The sequence below is a fragment of the Mus pahari genome, chromosome 5 (assembly GCF_900095145.1).
Source record: "Mus pahari chromosome 5, PAHARI_EIJ_v1.1, whole genome shotgun sequence".
In the NCBI taxonomy this organism is placed as follows: domain Eukaryota; kingdom Metazoa; phylum Chordata; class Mammalia; order Rodentia; family Muridae; genus Mus; species Mus pahari.
The window spans coordinates 123433810-123456008 of NC_034594.1; the positions used below are offsets into that span (position 1 = coordinate 123433810).

Genomic DNA, 22199 nt, shown 5'->3' on the forward strand with positions numbered 1-22199 from the left:
GGGAAAAAAAAAAAACTTTCCATGACAGATGATATTGAGAATATGTATTACATACTAAGGGAACTTTAATAATCAAGAAAAAAATTTTTTTGGTTTTTAGAAAATGACAAGAAATTTCTGAAAATAGATGTCAGAAGTTCAGAAAGCCATTTTCTCAAATGACAGAGAAAGAGGTGGATAAAGACTGTAATAAACAGTGCTCCAAGCTCCTTGTGTGTTAGTCTGTTTTGTCCTGCTTTGTTAATTCTCTTACGGCAATCCTATTACATGTTCAGAGCTATTTCTGCAAGGGTCATCAGTAATCCAGGGGTCTTAAATCCGAGCTTAAAACTGTTCCAAGTTCAAAGGAGTTCAGTGGACAGCAATTCTCACCCACTGGACATAACCACTGGACTCCAGGAACAGAGACCCAAACTGTGAGTGTGCAAGTAATGTTTTTGATAATATATTTTTTAAAGAAATTTGTCTTGTAGGGAATGATTATAATTTTAGTGTTTATATGTTATTGTGTTCTTTTGAAATCTTTCCAACTAACATCAAACATGCTATAAAGGCAATTACATACTGTATATGTTTCCCTCCTAAAGCTATTTATGTTGTCATCTCTGTTAATCAAAGTTCAGATTAAACACACAAGTGTGAGTCTGGTGTTCTGCATATTTAATATAAGTCCTCATATGGGGGATTAATTCTGAAAGTTTAGATTCTTCAGTTCTCCTGTGAGTGCAAGAAGACCTGAAGGGAAGCGATGACACTGCTTTTTACTTGGTGTTTGAGAATTTGGCTCTCAGCACATAGAAAGCAGCCTGTGCTCAGTACTAAAGTCTTTTCACTTAATACTAAGGCTTTGCGGACCGCTGGATAAAACAGTCAAAAAATGTGCTTTCAGGCTTTTGGATAACAGGACANATTTCAGGCTGCTGTTTCTTTTTTAAAACTTTAAAGTGGAGATAAAAATATCTACTTCAAATGTCTAAAACTTTGAAGAGATCAAAATGATGCTTTTTAAACAAATATCGAGACCTTGATCAGATTTGCTAAGTTATGTGAAATTTTTCTTTTGATTGATTTCATTTTCCTTCTACTTTGCCCCAAATGAACATTAGCATTACCAATAAATTTTACTATTTGTGCAATGAACATGTATATGGTATTTTTTCCATTGCTTTGAAACAAAGTTATTTAAACTTCGAACAGCTTTTAACTACAGTGTTCATTTCAACTACAGATTCATTTATGCATATATATCCATTATATATGATACATGAAATCACATTATTGTAATTTACACCATAGATCATCTAGTTCATCAAATTGAGAATTGTCAATTTTTGACAAAATATTTTGTTTAGCGACTAGATTTTGTGTTATATTATTATCAAAATATCTGGAGAATAATTTATAATATTCATAACAGAATTAAACAATATGTGCTGGAAGTAAATGAGCTTACAAAAATTATATATAACTAAGACAGATAGCTCCCATAAATCTCTTGGATGACTGTGATACTTCTAGCCTCTCCAGAACAAAAGAATGTCTAAAGATTGTAACATCAATGCTGGGGTTGATATCTTTTCATTAAGTACAGGAATTCCATTTTAATTCTGAAAGTTCATGTTTATTAAAGTTTTGTGCTGATAATGCAGGCTGACGAATATAAAACTGCTACTTTCCATGTGTTCCTGGCATCCAAGTTCTTCAAAAAGTCATGCTACTCCTTCCTCCTGCCCAGGCTCATGTGTTCTCTTTATAGAGTAGGGAAGAGGTTAAGAACATCTTCTCCACAGCTTCTGATGTTGACTTTCCATCCCAGTTCTTGCATCCATGGTCACAAACTGTGCCTAGATTCAGGGGGAGGACAGTAGTACATCAGCTAAGACTGTGCTTTATATGCCAGGAAAAACACAGCAGCAACTGTTGACTTTCCGCCGCTTGCTCAGCTCAGTGTTCTTATTCACTGCCGCTGTTTTAAAGACAGCCGTATATTCCACTCATGCTTACAGTAATTTGTCTTTAAAGAAAACTCTCAGTATGATAACCATGAAGTGTAAAAGCTCATGCACTGCTAAATTAACAACTAGGATAACTAAATACTGGGTGTCTTTACTCTCTAAGCAAAGCCCCCTTTCCTTAGTGAACTGAAATGCAGGAAGGAGTTAATTGGCAGTTGTATGGGGTACTGTGGCAGTCACACAGAAAGGAAGACCAATCACTTGACAATTATCAAAATCATAAGGAGGTTAACTCATTGAGAATAATTACGCCACACCCTACCTAAACCAGTATTCCTATTTCCTCTCTCCCATTTCATTTACATTTTATTATACTCTATTCCTCAATTCAAGATTAATGTTTTGTTTTACATGTTCGAAAATGCCTTGTAGCAAATATTGCTTATGAAATATAAATCAAATACTTTAATTATAAAGTACCCAGTCTGCATTTGGTGGCTGATTGTGAGATGGACCCCCAGGTGGGGCAGTCTCTGGATGGTCCATCCTTTCGTCTTAGCTCCAAACTTTGTCTCTGCCACTTCTTTCATGGGTATTTTATTCCCTATTTTAGGAAGGAATGAAGTATCCACGTGTTGGTCTTCCTTATTCTTGATTTTCTTGTGTTTTGGAGATTGTATCTTGGCTATTCTAGGTTTCTGGGCTAATATCCACTTATCAGTGAGTGCATATCAAATGAGTTCTTTTGTGATTGGGTTACCACATTCAGGGTGATATGCAAGATCTTGCTGAAAGGACATTGATATAGCTATCTCTGTGAGTCTATGCCAATGCCTAGCAAATATAGAAGTGGATGCCCACAGTCATCTATAGGATAGAACACAGAGACCCCAATGGAGGAGCTAGAGAAATTACCCAAGGAACTGAAGGGGTCTGCAACCCTACAGGTGCAACAACAATATGAACTAACCAGTACCCCCAGAGCTCGTGTCTCTAGCTGCATATATAGCAGAAGATGGCCTAGTCAGCCATCGTTGGGAAGAGATGCCCCTTGGTCTTGCAAACTTTATATGTCCCATACAGGGGAACACCAGGGTCAAGAAGTGGGAGTGGGTGGGCAGGGGAGCAGGGTGGGGGGAGGGTATAGGGAACATTCAGGATAGCATTTGAAATGTAAATGAAGAAAATATGTACTAAAATAAGTTAAAAATAAATAAATAAAGTACCCAGTCAGTAATGAAATAGGAACATATAAAATAGTTGAGGGTTAAAATGTATGATACATAATCTTTGATGGGAAAGATAATTATGTATAAGCAGAACATATATGCATTGAGTCTTAAATAAAATTTAGATGTGGTTTACTATATAAATTATTAAATTTACTTAGGCTTCATTTTTTATTATTCAGTAATTAACAAATTATTTTTTTACCCCAGACTATTAAGTGACCAATACTAAATACTATACACTTTACATAATTCCTTGCATTTATTCTCCATACACTTTTTGAAATAGATACAACTATTACTCTCAGTTTTAGGAATGAAAACCTAAAGCAAATAGAGTTTTAATGATTTGCCCCAGGTGGTCTATCTAGCTAAGGTTTGGCAGAGCTAGACTTAAATCTAAGTAATCAAGTGCGTAGCACTATGCACACTCACATTCAAAGCATTTAAGTGCATGGTCCACAGGAAGTCAAGTTCTACTTTTGAGGAAAAGATACGTACCAATAAATTAGAGGGTGATTTTAAAAGGCTCACAGAGATGAGGCATAATGTGATCCTATATAATGAAACTGACCTAAGGGCACATTTTGTGCTACCCCATCTCCTCTTTCAAATCTAAAATCCTAACCGTGGGCTGGACTGGTAAACAGAGTGGCTTTGGGGAAATAATCATCTCCATCTTTCTGATTTGAAAGAAGAGTTCTACACAGATCCAGTAGTTCTTATACGATCTTGACGGAGTGTTGTCAGGCCTATTTCAAGTGAATTCAACCAGTAGCTTGTTTTATTAAGAAATACAAAATGCTTTCTATAGGAGCCCAGAATGACACTGGAGAAGATATTCGTGGCAGGGGTTAACTATCTCAATGAACACATTAATTCTGGTGAGAACATTAGCCTGGTTTAGTTGATCAGATTAGCTCACAGTCACCTTGGAACAGTGAAGCAGACACGTAGGAGATATATGATGTGAAAAGGGGAGAAGAGGAGACGTGACAAAGGTGACTGGATGCAGTGTGACTCTCATGGAACACAGAACATGGCATGAAATCCAGTTTTCTTGCGACAGTAAAGAGAAAACAGGAAGTTATGGGTTTTATCCATCTCACTCATGCTTTTGCTAGTTTCAGCCACCTTACTGAATAATAGTTCCTCAAAGACTGGAGAGATGAATCCATGGGTAAAATGCTTGCTGCACAAACATAGAGGTGTAAGTTCGGATCCCTGGCACACACTTAACAAGTGGTGGTGCGCATCTATAATACCAGCAGTGAGGGAGAGTGGGCAGAGACAGGCCAATCACAGGGCTTCTTAAGCAACTGGAACAAAAGAAAAACATTCTGATGTCAGCTTGTGCCTCCACATATGTAACCTACACAAGTGAGTGCACTCCCTTTGATACACACACACACACACCACACATGCCTCAGACTGGACTCAGTTGGACCCTCAACCCGCAGAAGAATCAGGGTCCCGGTATTCAGGTGAGCAAGGAGTCGGCGAAAAGTGACAAACAGAGGAGACCACAAGGGAGTGTTGATCTGAATGTAATTTTTCAAAGCGAGCATCAGACTTATATTATAGAAGGAGACAAGGAAGCTAAGTGATACATTAAGGTCATCCAAGGTACATTGAGGTTACCCACTGCAAAATGATTTTTACAACAAAACAGAGGAATGCATACATAAAAGCTAACAGGAACCAAATGGGATAAAAATCAATGTTAACAACTGGGATCAAAAGCAGCCCCACCTAAGGTCAGTTTAATCTTAGAAGCCAGGGGCAAGGCTTCATGCCCTTGCCATAGTTCCAATTCTAGTCTATTGTATAATCCACCTTCCCCTTAGTCCATTGTAAATTCCTGGGTATGGGAGTGACAAGGCTGTTGTTCTAAGTTTACTTTGTAGACTAGCCCTGAGATTTCTAGCTCTATTCCAGTAAATTGTAATGCCTGATTGCTTTCACTGTCTCTCTGAGAACACTGGAGGCTTTTCGTCTGAATGAGTAACATTCTTACAAAAAAATCAAAGCCCAAGGTTGGCTCAATGATTTCCTAGGACATTGGAACACTGGTGGAGGCTGATCTAACTTAGCTATATGTCAAAAATCATTCATTAGAGGCACTTATAATAAAGCAATATTGAAGGAAGGCAGACAGATCCATTCACCGACTAAGGACAAGTTTGGAGCATTCATGCTATGGGATACCAAGGTTCCTGGAGACTAAGTTTCCATGAAAATTTTTGCTTCAGGACTGCATCCAAGCTTTTGGGTCTGCCACGCAGTTTTTACTGGAGTGGGTGTGGCACACACACACACACACACACACACACACACCACAAAGTTGTACATAAACAAAGAAAGAGATGGACAGATAGAAGTAGTTCTTTGGTTCTTTCACAGTTAATACATTTAAAATTTTTTTATTAATTAAATAAGTATAATAGGAGTTCTGGTTCAGTCAGTAGAGTACTTGCCTACTATACAGGAAGCCCTGGTCTCAATTTATACACCAGGTGTAGTATCACAAGCTTCTTCACATCACTCAGGGGATGTATCACAGCACTCAGGGGAAGAGAAAGACAGGAAAATCAAAAGTTCAAGGTAATCCTCAGATACAGATCAAGTTCCAGGCTAACCTGGGATGCATAAGATCCTGTCTCAAAACCAAGAAACAAGGAAGCAAGCAGGCAACCAAACAAACAGTATTCTAACAGCCCAACATTTAAAAGAAGCAGGGTTGGGCTGGAGAGATGGCTCAGTGGTTAAGAGCACTGACTGCTCTTCTAAAGGTCCTGAGTTCAAATCCCAGCAACCACATGGTGGCTCACAGTCATCTGTAATGAGATCAGATGCCCTCTTCTGGTGTGTTTGAAGACAGCTACAGTGAGTGTATTTACATATAATAAATAAATAAATCTTAAAAAAAAAAAGAAGAAGAAGAAGCAGGGTCACAGGTTTTTACATCTTGCTAAGATGCAAAACACAATAACTCTTTCAGATAGTAAATGTTGATGAAGTTAACATTTGTATTCTGTCTTCTTGCTCCATTTTAACATCAATTTCCAGTCACATAAAAACATTCTCATTGGCATCAAAGGCTTATAATATCATTGTTACTTAAAAATCAACCATTACTCATACAATTTCAAGCCAAATTTTGATTTTGTTGTTGCTGTTATTTATTTATTTATTTATTTATTTCTCTCTCTCTCTCTCTCTCTCTCTCTCTCTCTCTCTCTCTCTCTCTCTTTCTCTCTCTCTTTCTTTTTCTTTTTTTGAAGGGTGGGCAGTTGAGACAGGGTTTCTCAGTATAGCTCTGACTGTCTTGGAACTCACTCTGGAGACCAGGCTGGCCTCTAACTCAGAAATCCACCTGCCTCTGCCTCCCAAGTGCTGGGATTAAAGGCATACATCACCACTGCCCAGCTATTTTTTTCAAGACAGGGTTTCTCTGTGTAGCCCTGGCTGTCCAGGAACTCACTCTGTAGACCAGGCTGGCTTAGACTCAGAGATCTGCTTGCCTCTGCCTCCTGAGTGCTAGTACTAAAGGCATGCACCACCACTGCTTGACACAAATGCTGATTTTTTTTTAAATCAACAATACTTAAGATACATTTTATTTTATACAACAGACACATAAAGAATTTATTTTCTTTTAAACACATTTTTATTATTCATACAAAATTATTGCATTTACATAATTTACATCATTTCAACTCCACACTCTCCCCTCTCCAGTTCATCCTATGTGTCTCTCCATTTCCTCTCAGCTTGATGGGCTCTTATTCTTTAATTGTGATAGATAGATAGATAGATAGATAGATAGATAGATAGATAGATAGATAGATAGATAGGCAGATGATAGACAGACAAACAGACAAGACAAACAAGACAGGTCATAGATAGGTACATAGGACCTACTAAATCAGTTTAGTATATATCAGAGGGCTTGTCCCTATCTTAGCAGTCATTAATTGCCTGTAGCTCTTTATCTAGGGGTGGGGGTCTTATGATATTCCCCCTTTTACAATCAATATGGTAACTGGCATTGTCATTGTTCAGGTCTTGTTTAGAAAATATTTATTTTCTGTGAGCCAGGATACATGATTTTTGAATACCACTGTAACTGCTTGTATGGTGCCAATGTAAATTTATTACAATAGATTATTTGGGATAGCCAGCAAGTCCTAGAGGAAGGGATAGAGGGGGAATTACTATGAATATAAATAAACCTATCAATAGTGAGTGATATTCTGTTTAAGCTGTCTTCTACAGAGACCATGAATACTAGAAACAAACATTTCCATGTTTTAATATTTTTCTTCTAATTAGTTTACACTTTTCCTGGTAGAAAACTGTAGAAAAATTTCTTAATTTTTATACTCTAGCTCAAAGAAAGGCAGTCCAGTTGGCTTATATGTTAGCATTAGTGAAAACCTTACCAAAATATTTTTCTTTTTAAACAAAATTCACATCTCAGAGAACTGTCCAACACGGTATAATGTAGGTATATACTAATTCAATCAATAGACTTAAAATGAATAACCTGCCGGGCGTAGTGGTGCACGCCCTTAATCCCAGCACTTGGGAGGCAGAGGCAGGCGGATTTCTGAGTTCGAGGCCAGCCTGGTCTACAAAGTAAGTTCCAGCACAGCCAGGGCTACACAGAGAAACCCTGTCTCGAAAAACCAAGAAAAAAAAAAACTTAAAATTGACAATTAAGCTATTAAAAATAATAAATCAAAAAGGAAGTTATAGCTCTGTGTCTTCAACACTTGAAGTAGAATTATTTAATGTTCTTAGCTTTATACATATTTATTTAAAATTATAGATAGCCAAATTAATACTCTACTCTTGCAGAAGAAAAGGCTAATTAAGTTACTGTTTTGTTTTGTTTTTCACTAGAACTTAAGGGGCAATTGAAATAATAAACTGTGTTTCGAGTTCTTTATTCTTTGCTTTTACTTTGAAGCAAAAACAGGTCATGTTTCTTTAGAAATAAAAATGGTTTTAAGTAATTGTAGTCATTATATTTCTTTTCTTAAACCAACAGTATTTACATATTTCCCTTTCATTTTTTCTTTTTCTGTTTTTCTTTTTATTTAATAAAAATACTCAAATTCACTCTTTTGTAAATAGCTAAATAAGTCTAATATTTCTAATTGCAAATGAACATAAATTATACTCCTCATGGAGTTTGAACACCAGCCAGTTCTCTCTATATTATTACAAATTCTCCATTCTTAATTATACTTATGATTATGGAACCATTCTAGAATCTTAATAGCTCATTTAAAGCTTTTTCTTGTTCAAATGGGAAACCAAGTCAGCAAAGAATTTTGCTCTCAGCTGATTCTGTTAGGAACTGTAACAAAGGAAGCAGAATTCTAGGATCAGCCCAAAAATTGTCACAAGTTAAGACACAAAAGGAGTCAAGACCAGCACTAAAGAAACCAACTCTAATTCTGAAGCATAAATCAACAAAAGCTAAGAAGGAATTACTGTCCAGACTGGAAAATATCAGTGTTCAAAACTGACATTACAAGGAGAAAAGAGAAAATGTAAAGACACCAATCTCACAGATCCTCCCCAGTGAAGTTTTAGAAAAATCACAACTCTATGGACGGACCCCTTAGGGAACATACTAGTGTATATAAACCAAAATTTCCAGTTGATTAAGGATAAATAAGTAAGTAAATTCATTTTACTGTGAACTAAGCATAAAGAAGTAATTAGCCATGAGGCTCCTGCAACATTTTAACTACTCAAAATTACAAGAGAGTATAGCGGGAAGAAAAAAATGTATTTACTAATCTCCTTTCCTTTCTTTGGTGGGCAATCATTTCATCAAAACTCACTCTTTAGCACTAAAAGATGTTAAGTATTGATCAGCAATGTTTCTTAGGACATCTGTTTTCAGTACTAAGTACACTGTACTTTTCAAATCATAGGAAGAAAGAATCCAAAGTAGTTACTTTAACAAATAGTGTGATGGATAACAGTAGGCTCCAAGTCAAATAGTCTAGGTTAAAATCCTGTACTAAACTTGCATGGCAAATAATCAAACTTCTCTAGCTTCTACAATTTTAAAAACAAATTACTTATGTCCTACCACATTGGGATAGGAGAGCATTAAATAAATTTGTCACATAAGGTACTTGGAAAATCCACATCCTGTAGTAAAATGCTTATAGTAAGTGTGGTGGTTTGAATAAGAATGGTCCCCAATCCTCATATATTTAAATGTTTAGTCATCAAGGGGGTGTGACACTATTTGAGAAAGGTTTATGAACAATTGGGAGGTGTGGCCTTGTTGAAGTGGGTGTGGCTTTGTTGGAAGACACGTGTCACTAGGAGTGGGCTTTGAGGTTTCAAATCCCATGCCAGGCCAAGGTTCTTTATCTCTCTGCTTGAGGATCGTGATGTAGCTCTTAGCTACCGCCCCAGTACCGGTCTGCATGTTTCAATGATGAAAATGGACAAAACATCTGAAACTGTAAGCAAGCCCCTAATTAAATGCTTTTGTTTCATAAGTGTTGGTTTGGTCATGGTTCTTTTCACAGCAATAGCACTAAGATATCAAATATGCAACTAATTAGAATTTTTCATTTTATGAGATATTGGGGTAGAGCCTTATGAAATCTTTTGACATGTAGTAATAAAAATAAGGAATTTATTAATCAATAGCATTCACCAAAGTACCTAAACCCAAATGAAAACATAAACCTTTGGGCTGGAAAGATGGCTCAGTGCTTAAGAGCACCACTCTTCCCGAGGTCCTGAGTTCAATTCCCAGCAACCACATGGTGGCTCAAAACCATCTGTCATGGGGTCTGATGCCCTCTTCTGATATGTCTGAAGACAGCTACAGTGTACTCACATGCAATCAATCAATCAATCAATATTTAAAAAAAAGAAAACATAAACCTTCAAAAGACAAACCAAAAATTATACAAATATCTTTAGTAGTACTATTTAGTCCTTGCTAAATCAATGTCCTCTTACAATGCAGACAGAAACATTTAACGCACTCTTTCCCATAGTGAAAACCCTTACTCCACAAGGGTGACATCAGGGGATTGTATTTATGGATGTGTATGTGCTTGCATGTGTATCCCAGAACTTATCGGCCTTACCGGTTCTTTTTTCATCATACAGACTACACCAAACCCAATCCATAAAATGGATGAAGCTGCAAGCCAAAGCTTAGAGGAAGATTTTGAAGGACAGGCCACACACACAGGTAACTAATGTGCAGAGAAAACATAATTATTGAAGTAGGATTAAATCTATAATTATCTCCTGTTCTTACAGAGAATATTGCTGAATTTAAGTAATACCTTCATCTAGCCAGAAAGAATAATTTAAAAACATTTGACTAAATAAATTAGCTTAAAATGAAATGACCTGAAATTTGTTATTTGTTAATTCAGTATCAAAGGGTTTGAAAAAACACAAATTGTTGATAATTTCCTGCTACCCAGGTATCATAAAACTCCTCTATCTACAATTTAATAAGGTCCTTTCTATTCTGCCAGTCCTCCTGCCTGTACCTACTACAGCCTTCCTTGCTATGCTATATATAAATATATATTAGTGATCAAAAGTAAATAATACTGAATTTTAGCTTTTTGAATGCAAAAAAAAAAACCAAGAGTCTAATAAAAAATGTTTGAATCAATCTACCTCCAGAATATCCAAAACATCATTTCGTCCAGGAGGCATTCTTAACTGGTTGAATTGTATGTGGTCAATTATATGCCACTGCCAAGAGCTTAGATGTTAAGTGCTACGACTTAAGTTTTGCATTCAGAAGCCTTTGACTCTACAGAATCTATGTCACTAGTACCTCCCATGTCTGTAAGCATGGACTGGAACCTTTGAATTCAGTCATAGGTTTGAATGAGTTCACACTTGTACCAGAATAAGTCTATGGGAATCTATTTCATAACAGCTATGGTAAAAGTACCTTTCTTAGTATGAAATAAGCAAAACAACTGTAAGAGAAAAGATAGGTCAGTCTGCTGGAAGGAAAAAGGGATTGCAGGAGGAGGGACGGAGTGAAGGAGGTAAATGGAAGGGGAGAAAAAGCAAGTGCACAGAAAAGGAAAGGGAAAGAAACAAAGGAAATGCCCATTGTCTGGTAAATGTTATCAGAAGAAAATATTAAAGGAAAAATCTAACATACTTAGGAGAAACATGTACAATCCAGTAGACAACAAATTAATATTTTAATATAAAGAGTTTCTACAAATAATAAGAAATTAAATGACAACCACATACAGTAGGGATGTACTAGTTACTTGGTGTGGTTTTGTGTTACTGTGATGAAATATCTAGGCATAAACAACTTAAGGAGGAAGAGTTCATGTGTGGTCACAGTTCTAGGTACAGTCATCATGGTGGGGATGTCAAGAGCAGGCGCCTGAGGCAGCTGGTCCATTGTATCCATACACAGTAGGCAGAGCAAAGTGAATGGTAATGCTTAGTTACCTGTCTCCAGGGCCTCGGACCATGGAATGGTGATGCTCATAGTTAAGGTTTGTCTTCCCACCTCAACTAGCTCAACTAAATAAACTCTTACAGACATGCTTAGAGGCTTATCTCTTAAGTGATTTTAGATCATATCAAATTGATGATCAATATTAATCATCACAGTGGGCAAAAGATTTGCAGAGAAAAACAACCTAAAAAAGACACAGACATAACTTTGGCAAGATGCATTTTTCCCCCCAGAAGTAGAAAAACTGTAAGTTTAACACATCCTCTGCATGAAGCACTGGGGGGAGTACAAATCAAAATGGTTTGACCTCTGCAAAGGCAGTTAGTACCATCACACCCAGGAAGAGGCACGTCCTTCAGGGGAGGCATTTCACTTACACTTGACAGATAGGATAAAAAATTGATTATAAGATGCCTTATTCAACATCATACATGATAGAAAAAATGAGGAAACAATACCACCTATCTGCAATAACTGACTAAATTGTATAGAAATTCATAATAATTTACTGTGTTCTATAATGAAAAGAAAAAGAAGTGAAAGGATGACAACTCAGGGTGGAGATAAGGCTCATTGGTTAAGAGCACTTGCTGCTCTTCCAGAGGACTGTAGAATAATAAAAATAAAAACATGGTTGTCTGAATCAATAAAATCAACTGTAATCACTTTATTTAAATTTATACAACCTATACCATAAGTTAATATACAATATAATATACAATGTGAGAAAGAAAGAATACACCCAAATGTAGAATACTGTATTAATGAGGAACAAGACTAAGCCTTACTATGGTTATCTCTATTAATATATATAATGTTATATATATATATATGGTATTGGTATATATATTAAATTGGTAGAATATCAGTAATATATATTCTGCCCTCATGTATGCCTACATGACAGAAGAGAGCACCAGATCTCATTACAGATGGTTATAAAACATCATGTAGTTGCTGGAATTGAACTCAGGACCTATGGAAGAACAGCCTGTGTTCTTAGCCTCTGAGTCATCTCTCTAGCCCATGTAAGCAGTAATTTTGAGAATTAAGAGAAAGACGTTTAAAATTTTAATTTCAGGACCCAAAGGAGTAATAAATGATTGGAGAAAGTTTAAATTAGAAAGTGAAGATGGCGATTCAATTCCACCCAGCAAGAAGGAAATCCTCAGACAAATGTCCTCTCCTCAGAGCAGAGACGACTCAAAAGAAAGAATGAGCAGAAAGGTAAGAGTCGGAAAGACTGGATGTGAGTTCTGTATTACCTAGTCTAAGTCCCTCAAGAGAATCACTTTAGAGTATTATGAAATGTTTTCCTTGTAGTATAAAGTGAATACTGTGATCAAGGTTTTCTATACTAAGAAACACATGTGGGAATCAAAAGAATGAATTATGAATATAGGAACTGTTGTAGAGGAAATTTAGAAAATGAGAAAACAAAACATAGAATTTTAAATTATATGAACTATTGCATTCTCTAGGGCAACAAAAGACACCACTGTGTGCTTTCACAACTGCATGATTATGGGCAGGTGCATCTGTGTGCAGAGAAGTAGAGAGACATTCACTGGGCTGAGGATACTCATGGCTTAGAAGAATAGGAGTTCCTGGGAAGATCTGGGAAGAGATAAGCAGAAAAAGCTCAACACTAAAAAAGCCAGCATTGCAAGAGTCTTAGTTAAGCAAGTGTGTGTCCGTGTCATAAAGATATAGAGTCAAAGAGGGCCTCTAAAATGTCAGTGGAGACTATTTGAATGTTAAATTAGTAGAATATCAGTATTTTTATTTCCTTTTAAAAATTTTAGTCCATTTTAAAATCTCCATAAGTATGTCCTATTTATGTGACAAGATTAATAATGATGGAAGCAGTTAAGAGATTTTCATGTGTGGGAGATCACTCCAGTGGATTTATCACCAAATCAGTTTATATTGGGAATATACTGAGTTAAGAGACTATGAGCAGAAATGCACCTTGGCCGATGGCCTTGGCCGATGGCTTCAGACCACGATAGTGATCATTAGTCTAACGGTGTAACACGTAGAAGACAGAAGTTGTTTCTTTATGTAACCATGCAGTGTGGAGGAGACAATCACATTTTCCAAAGGGAGGAATTGTAAGAATGTCCTCATTTGTTTCAAACAGATTATGAAGGGTAAATAAATTTTAAAAGTGTCTTAAGACAAAATTAGTATTAAATCTGAGTTGTTAGTATTAAAGATTTTGTGCTGGTTGAACTTCAGAAATGTATCTGTATGCCTAAGTATCTATGCCTCCATGTATAAACAGAACAACTTCTGACAGGAATTCTCAAATGTATCTCCAAATCAATATTCATGAGGCTTGGTTGCTTGAACTAGCAGGACTATGATGGCAGCTTATGTAATATGCAAAACATTTAATAATTTTAGGCCTAAAAGAATGGAATTGAGATGATAATATTAACGTAGAGAAACTGTTAGAATAGGAAAGAGACCTAGGTATGGTGGCACATGTTGGCGCTGGGGAGGTTAAGGTAAAAGGACCTTGAGTTCTAGGTTAGCCTGGGCTACAGAGCAAGACCTTATCAAAAGAGAAATGAAAGACAAAGGAAGAAAGAGGGAGGGAGGGTAGGTTGGGAGGGAGAAAGAATTGGGAATATCAGGAAAACATACAAGAGGCAGAAACAAGTACTATAAAGCAGCCAGCAGATGCAGTTCAAGAGGATGCTACAGGTGACTACGGTCCTTAGGGTCCCCAAATGCCAGCTTCCAAGTTTCTGGGCCACTCTACACTTTTCAGTGAGCCGTATGACACTAGACTGCATCATTTCTTTATGTCTATTTTTTTCTTGGTAGAGAGTAAAAGGTGATTAATTGTCAATCAAACATATTAATAATGGAGTTCATATTATGAAAGGGTATTAAGATAATTTGCTGTTCTAACCACAATAGAATGTAGCCCAGTGGTAAGAAATAACCTAGAGGGCTTGTTAAAACACAGACAATCCAGCCTCACCCTTATAGGTTCTGAGTCAACAGATCTGGGTAGTGCCTATAATCAGAAACAAAAACAAAACAAAAACAAACTGCTGACACTGAGCATTAATTAATTAGTTAATCAAATATATAGTACAAGCTCCAATGGTACTTATTTCAGTGAAAACAAAAACAGAATAAGGAAAATGTATAGTAAAGGTTCTGGAAGTGGCCTTTGAGCCAGTGCTTAAATGAGACATCTATGTTAGAAGCAGGGGAGGCGTGGTCTAAGCAAAAGGAGGCGTGGTCAACAAGGAAAAGCTGCTAGACTTGAGAATGAGTTTGATGCCTCTAAAGACGAAACATACCTCAATGGATTATCTCTATTATTTCTTTCTTGCGTTCTCAGATGAGCATTCAAGAATATGAACTCATTCATCAAGACAAAGAAGATGAGAGTTGCCTTCGCAAATACCGGAGACAGTGCATGCAGGATATGCATCAGAAGCTGAGTTTTGGGCCTAGGTATGGGTTTGTGTATGAGCTAGAAACAGGGGAGCAATTCCTGGAAACCATCGAGAAGGAGCAGAAGATCACCACAATAGTGGTTAACATTTACGAGGATGGTGTCAGGGGCTGTGATGCACTCAACAGCAGCTTAGCGTGCCTTGCAGTGGAGTACCCAATGGTCAAGTTCTGTAAAATAAGAGCTTCTAATACTGGAGCGGGGGACCGCTTTTCCTCAGACGTACTCCCTACCTTGCTGGTATACAAAGGTGGGGAACTCATAAGCAATTTTATTAGTGTTGCTGAACAATTTGCTGAAGAATTTTTTGCTGTGGATGTGGAGTCTTTCCTAAATGAATATGGATTACTACCAGAAAGAGAGATACATGACCTAGAGCAGACCAACATGGAAGATGAGGACATTGAATAAGCATTCACGATGTCAGTATCTCATGTCTATCCTTTACAGAGTGAACACTGATTTTTTTTTTTTTGGTAGTATCTATATTCCTTTAGCAAACACTAAATATGGTCCTGGCTATTCAAATTGGGGGGAGATACTAAAATTATGTAAATAGCACTTTTTAGTACTAATTATTCAAATTGAGATAATATTATATTGCAAAAATATTGTGGTTCTTAGCAAATAACTAGTAAGCAGAGGAGGTACGGGTAATGTCAATGTTAGATCATTGTAAAAATCTCTTTCAAGTTCTGTGTTAGAGTTTACTTCTCATTTTTCCCTTGGCATTTTTATTTGGGCTTTTGAAATGGAATACTACTTATAAACTGGTTTGTACGATAAGAATAAAATTCCTATGAAGAAGCAAATAGTCTGTGTAAAGTCTACCGTGAGCCGAGTACTTAAAAACTTCATAAAGCTCAAAAAAATTAAAACGGTTTCATTTATTAGTCTCCAATCACCACAAATTTGCATCTGAAAAGTATTATTTTCATTTTTCAAACAATATAACAAGATGCAGAGAAGAGAAGTAAGATTTTAGCTTTCACTTTTCTTGAAAATATTTTGAAATTTGTTACCCTCTCCCCCCAGTGATGAGGCACACCTTCTTTAATCCCAGCACTCTGGAGGCAGAGGTCGATGGATCTCTATGAGTTCGAGGCCACTCTTACCTAGCAAATGAGTTCTAGGATAGCCAGGGCTACACAGAGAAACCCTGTCTCAAAAAGCCAAACCAAACCAAACCAAACCAAAACAAAACAAAACAAAAATTTTGGAAGTTTGTCGTTCACACAGACATGGAAGTGCAAAATAAAATACAACATTAAAGTATAAATGCATAAAGTTAGAGAGTAAGATGAACGATGTCTAACTCAGAGTAAAAGGATAATGGTGAAAGGGCTAAAGCAACATGCTGAACAATGGAAGACACGGTGTTTGGTACACAGTCAGACACGGACTCCTCGTGAGATTTGGGAGCACACCAATGCCTGGCAGCCCATGGGTTAAAACATGCAAATATTCGAAGCTTTGGTCTCCATCCTTTTCTTCCCCCCCCCCCCCCCCCCCCCGAGACAGGGTTTCTCTGTGTAGGCCCGGCTGTCCTGGAACTCAACTCTCTAGACCAGGCTGGCCTCGAACTCAGAAATCCTCCTTCTTGCCTCTGCCTCCCAAGTTCTGGGATTAAAGGCGTGCGCCACCACTGCCCGGAATCCTTCTATGTAACTAGCTTACAGTTCTTCCACCTTCATCCAGGACTCTAAACATTTCTCAGATGTTATCTGATAAGAACTACCTCATCTTTCAACCATCTGAACTGAAATGACAACCTCACATAAACGTGGTCTACACGTTATGGAAGAAGCATCCACACAGGTGTCTCCAGCCATCGGATCCGGCTGTGTAGGTCCTGAACTCATTCCCACAGGTGCCGGAAGTTCTCTCCTGTGGTTATGACCCTCTCCGCTGCACTCTCTGCCCCCTTTCTCCATGTACTATTAATATTGGCTTTGAAATATTTATATATTACCCACAATTTAAAGTATGTCCATCTACAATTTAAAGTTTTACCCTACTACTCACATCTCTGGTTTTCTTTAAAGTCACAGTTCTTAAAGGAGGTGTCTAACACAACCTACAATTCCTGTTCCTCATTTTTTTTTACATCATACTGGTGGGACTCTGCCAACCAATTTAAGTACAGTTGAAATCTCTTATCAAGTTTACTGGACAACTTTTAGTCCATTTTGTACTCAACTTCCCATAAACCCGTATCAGAAGGGACTCTCTTCCCTTTGAGTTACTTCCTCTGACTTCTGACAGCATACTGACACACCCCTCCTATCCAACTGTCACTTCCTTCAAAGTCCTTCACTGACTTCTCTAGGTACTCAGTCTAGGTCATCTCTTTCAGTCAACTCTTGGATTGACATCTCCACCTTGTCTTTCTTTAGACTCTACAATCTTTTATATCAAATAGAGGAAGAAAAAAAGCAAACAAAGAATAGGGAAGGAAAAGGCAGAAAGTCTGCCACTGGCATATGTATGTATTCATGATGAACAGATGTGTCGGAATTCCTGGTGATGACCAGTTTATGCTGACTGGTCTCCTACATAGTTTTGTCTCTAAATGAATATTTTTGTTCATGAATCTAAAATCCTGAATATTGGTTCCTCATTATACATTTGGGGAAAGCATTTTAAACACCACATGGCCTGCTTTTAAATTTCTAGATAATAAGGATATCACGTGGAGGAAGAACAAGAAGAGGGGCCATGTATGATGTTTACATATAATCAAGGAGCTTTAACAACAGGTATTTTCTATTAAGTAAAGGCTGAAAATGCATTCATCTCCTATAGAATTCTCTACTAAGAAAGTACTAGTCTTACAAATGTAGCAAAAAAGTAAGATGTGGTGCCATGTCCTGTACTCAGAAGGCCAAAGCAAGATGAGAGGGTTGGGAGTCATTAATTCAATGACAGTGTTGGCTATAAACAAAAGCAAGAACAACAAAAAAAAAGTGAAAAAAAAAAAAGCCAAGCACCTTCACCTGAAGTATTTATAAATCTAAAGGCTCAATAGACTAGCTATATAGGTTGGCATTAATTCCATGGACTGGAAGGAAACCCTTAAAGGATGGTGGTGAGATGGTAAAGAAGGATGGTCAAATATCTAAAATACAACAACAGTTTAAGAACAAGATGTAGGTTCAGTTATTTAGTGATTCAGTTATTCATTTATTAATTTTATCCAGTTATTAGCTATTTAGTCATTCACTCTCAGTGGCAGAATGAAGCAGGGTAACAGGCCAAAGGAAGGAAAGAAAGGCTAACCATTGAAGGGAAACATCCATGTACAGTAAACATAAATGAGAGAGAATGAGAGAGAGAGAGAGAGAGAGAGAGAGAGAGAGAGAGAGAGAGAGAGAGAGAGAGAGAGAGAGAGAGAGAGAGAAATTACTGCTTTGAAACATTCCTATCCAAAGAAGGCTCCTTTCCTGTAAAAAAACAAACGACCATCTTTTCATTTTGAATACACAGCTTGCAACTTAAGCTTAAGCCAGACTAAGCCCAGGAACGTATTTAACCCATCATTGTCAAAACAAAAGTAACTAGGTGGTACCAACTTAGAGAGCGGGGGTGACAGCAACCATTCTCAGCATAAGCACTAGGTGACTAATGGGTGCCAGGGCAAGCTTTGACCATAGAACATCACCAGGGGAGTCACACGAAAGACAGGATTTGACTAGAACACCTGAAGTCTGCTGTTGCAAAGATGTCGCATTACAAAGGCCTTCATGCGAACACTTAATCTGTTGATTAATTCCATAGGAGAAGAAATCATTAAAAAATATATTTATTAATTCTTTGAGAATTTAACAATGTATTTTGATCATATTCACCCACAATTCTACCCTTAACTTCTCCCAGATCCACCCCAGACATCATTTTTGATTTACCAAAGAGTTTTAAATTAAAAAGTTTAAAATGTTATACCATGTCACATGATTACTCAAATAATAATTGTAGTAGACCTGAAGGATAATTTGTTTGTTATCTAATGCTAGGAAATTTAGTAAGGAATAGTAAATTTGAATTGTAAATTGAAAAGCTAATTTATTCATTTGTTCAGAAAACATTACTGATAGTCTGCAATGTCCATAGAGAATTCTAGAGAGCAAAAAACATAAGGTAAAGAAAGCAAGCCTTTATACAGGGAACAGAGGATAACTGCTTACACCTTTGTATCTCCATGTCTCTATTGTGATGCCGGTGACTCTAATGGACACCAGTAGCACACTTCTTTACCTGAATCCAATCATTCACTTTGTGAATTTGTGCATACTAACTAATCTCTCTGCACCTTTTTAAAACCTGTCAAACACAGATAATGACTTCACTTCTTCACAAAGTTACTTTGAGATTAAAAAAAAAAAAAAAAAGAGTAAATCTTCTGAGCTAATTAGAAGACTGCCTAATGTGCAGATACTACTTAAACGTGGCTTGTCATTCTTAACAGATATACGGCAAGCAAAATGATTCATATTACGACACAGATTTAAAGACATAAAGTTGTGCTTATATACATCGAAGCTAATTCATGAAGATGTCAGGTGCAATGCATCTATAGCAAACACAGCACTCACATCCTTCTAGAAATGAACATACCGAACACTTTATATACAATATTTAAACCAGGAAAAAGGATAACATTTGAAATGTAAATAAAGAAAATATCCAATAAAAAAACCCAATATTTAAATCAAAAGAGAAAAGTCCTTTCAAAATTCCAAAGCAGTGAAGGGCAGATAAGTAACAACAACAAAATGGCCCAACCACCATACACATTAGATTCTACAGCTCATCTTTGATGCTTTGAGGCACAATGGATGCTGATGACAATTCTCCAACTGCTTTGTCTTGTGTTCATGGACTGTATTTTCCCAGTCTCATCTTGTGGCCTTTTTTTCTTGATAACTTCCTCATTGACTCTTTGGATTTCATTATTAATCTTGATGGCTGCCCCTATATCAAGATTTCTGAATATCACTATTATTGGCATTTCTGTGAAGATTTGCCCTGCACACTAAAAGACAGTTAGCAGCATCCTTGACCTTTCTAAAATAGATGCTACTAGCATCCTCCTCTAATTGCAACAACAAAAAGCTTTCTTTAGACACTGTCAAGTGCTCTCTAGAAGGCAAAACTCATGCCCAGGTAAACATCACTTACCATGACATAGGAAGCATATCTTCTGCCTCCTGCTTTCTACATTTGTGGAGATTTAACTCACCATAATTTGTCACTAGAACCATTGCAACCACTTCCTAACTGCATTTCACAGCTACCAATCATCAAGCTGATACCAGAAACATACCACATAAAGATTAAGTGGCTGAGAAAATCCCAAGACTGTTGGGCCATGCTGCTGAAAGTTTTCTCAGGACATCTGTGAAACAAAAGAAAAGAATTGGGTTTGTGGCGTGCTTTAAATTATATTCTGAAATGTATTGGAATATAAATATTTTCTTGATGACCAGTAAATTCTGAAAGTGAAATAGCTATGTACAGTGTATCTTCCATTAATGAAACAAGTTTTTTTTTAATGTAAACTCAACAGCAGCACTCCTCAAGGTAATTTTTTATGGCTATCATCTTTAACTAAATGTTTGAAACTTGAAGTATTAGTGGCATATTGGGGCCGATGTGCTTAATATCAGCATCAAGATAACTGAGTTTTCTCTTGTCGTGGAAGATAACTAATGATCTGATTGTGGCCCTCAGAATCTATATTTAAAAGTCTAACACAGTGGTACACATATATACATGCAAGTAAGACAGGAGGTGGGAAAGAGACTGTAACAGGGTTGGGTAGCTGAAGTAGGGGGAGCAGGAGGTCAAGACTAGCCTGAGTTCCACAGCACTACTGTGTTTTAAACAACAACAACTTGAAGAAAGCTTGACATAATCAAATTTTAATGTACATAAAACAGTTATATAGACAAATGCAGTAACCATTTTAGTTTTTAAGAGCTCTGCTATTTCAATAACTCTTGATTCTTTAAAAAGGAAAAATCTGAGCTTAAGATTCACAAGAAATTGTTTGCACTGTTATGAAAATAAAACATTTTGTGAAAAGTAAGATATTAAATTCCTGAAACATAATAACCAACTACTATATAAATTCATGATTACAAAGGAAGTCATATATAAATGTAATACCATCCATGCTGTGGATTGCTAGTAGCTTTGGAGACCCCGAATAGCGAATACAGTTTCTCATTATGTTATTACAGAAAGATACTCCTGGACACACTATGTAATAATTCTCCATAAACACATCTAAACTCATATCCCGCATTAGTTACTTTACTATTGCAGTGATAAAACACTGAGACCAAGGCAACCTATAGAAGGAAGTGTTTATTTGAGCTTACAGTTCCAGAGGGATCAGAGTCCATGATGGCAGAGCAGAAGAACAGCAGCAGGGGCTGGATGCTGAGTATTTACATCTGGATCTACAAGCAAGAAGTGGAGAGATTAAACTGGGAGTGGAGGAGGCTTTGAAACATCAAGGCCTTTCTGCAGGGGCATACTTCAAAGCTCCACCAAGGCCACGCCTCTTAAACCTACCTACACCATACTGCCAATCAGAGACAAAGTGTACAAATATCCACACCTATGGACAACACATTAATACAAATCATCAGCTGTTCTAAGTTGCGAATGCACTTAGTACACCTAACCTAATAAAATCTACAGCTTTGGAACACAATATAATGTAAAATATTTTCGTTCAGCCCTGACAAGAAGTGGCTGAATGAAAGTACACCTGATATTCCAAGGGAGTATGATGCTGCAGAGTGCTAGCCAAGGTTGGAAAGATCAAAACTAAAAATTCAAGGCATGGTTTCTAGAGAATATATGTCACTTCTGCACCACTATAATCCAAAATTTAAAATATAATATATGTCAAAATACCTGTAAGCAGGAATACTGTATATAACATCACAGTCATCATTGTATGTAAAGACTTGCAAGAACATATGAGGTAGAATGTTGTTTATAATATATGCTGCTCA

General features: G+C 36.9%; 1 protein-coding gene and 1 long non-coding RNA gene across 3 annotated transcripts; one reads left to right on the forward strand and one right to left on the reverse strand.

Moving 5' to 3' along the window:
* Positions 1-349: 349 nt before the first annotated feature.
* Positions 350-15982, forward strand: Pdc (phosducin). 2 transcript variants are annotated; one of them, XM_021199016.1, is made up of 4 exons: positions 350-428; positions 10346-10430; positions 12772-12917; positions 15055-15982. In XM_021199016.1, the coding sequence occupies exons 2-4, from the start codon at positions 10370-10372 to the stop codon at positions 15580-15582; spliced, it is 735 nt and encodes a 244-aa protein (XP_021054675.1). In that variant the 5' UTR covers positions 350-428; positions 10346-10369; the 3' UTR covers positions 15583-15982. The 2 variants fall into 2 exon arrangements, with proteins under 2 accessions (XP_021054675.1, XP_021054673.1); XM_021199014.1 differs by having other exon boundaries at positions 350-416.
* LOC110322366 lies at positions 1606-21664 on the reverse strand. The gene is made up of 4 exons (XR_002380562.1): positions 21555-21664; positions 20495-20566; positions 4319-4503; positions 1606-1844 (listed from the first exon to the last, which is right to left on the reverse strand). It is a non-coding gene; the product is annotated as an uncharacterized LOC110322366 (long non-coding RNA).
* Positions 21665-22199: the final 535 nt, after the last annotated feature.

Bases quoted from the DNA above. Each gene is read 5' to 3' on its own strand.
- Pdc (XM_021199016.1), top strand. From the start codon at position 10,370: ATGGATGAAGCTGCAAGCCAAAGCTTAGAGGAAGATTTTGAAGGACAG. The intron at 10,431-12,771 runs GTAACTAATGTG...TTTTAATTTCAG, and splicing joins AGGACAGGCCACACACACAG to GACCCAAAGGAGTAATAAAT. The intron at 12,918-15,054 runs GTAAGAGTCGGA...TTGCGTTCTCAG, and splicing joins AAGAAAGAATGAGCAGAAAG to ATGAGCATTCAAGAATATGA.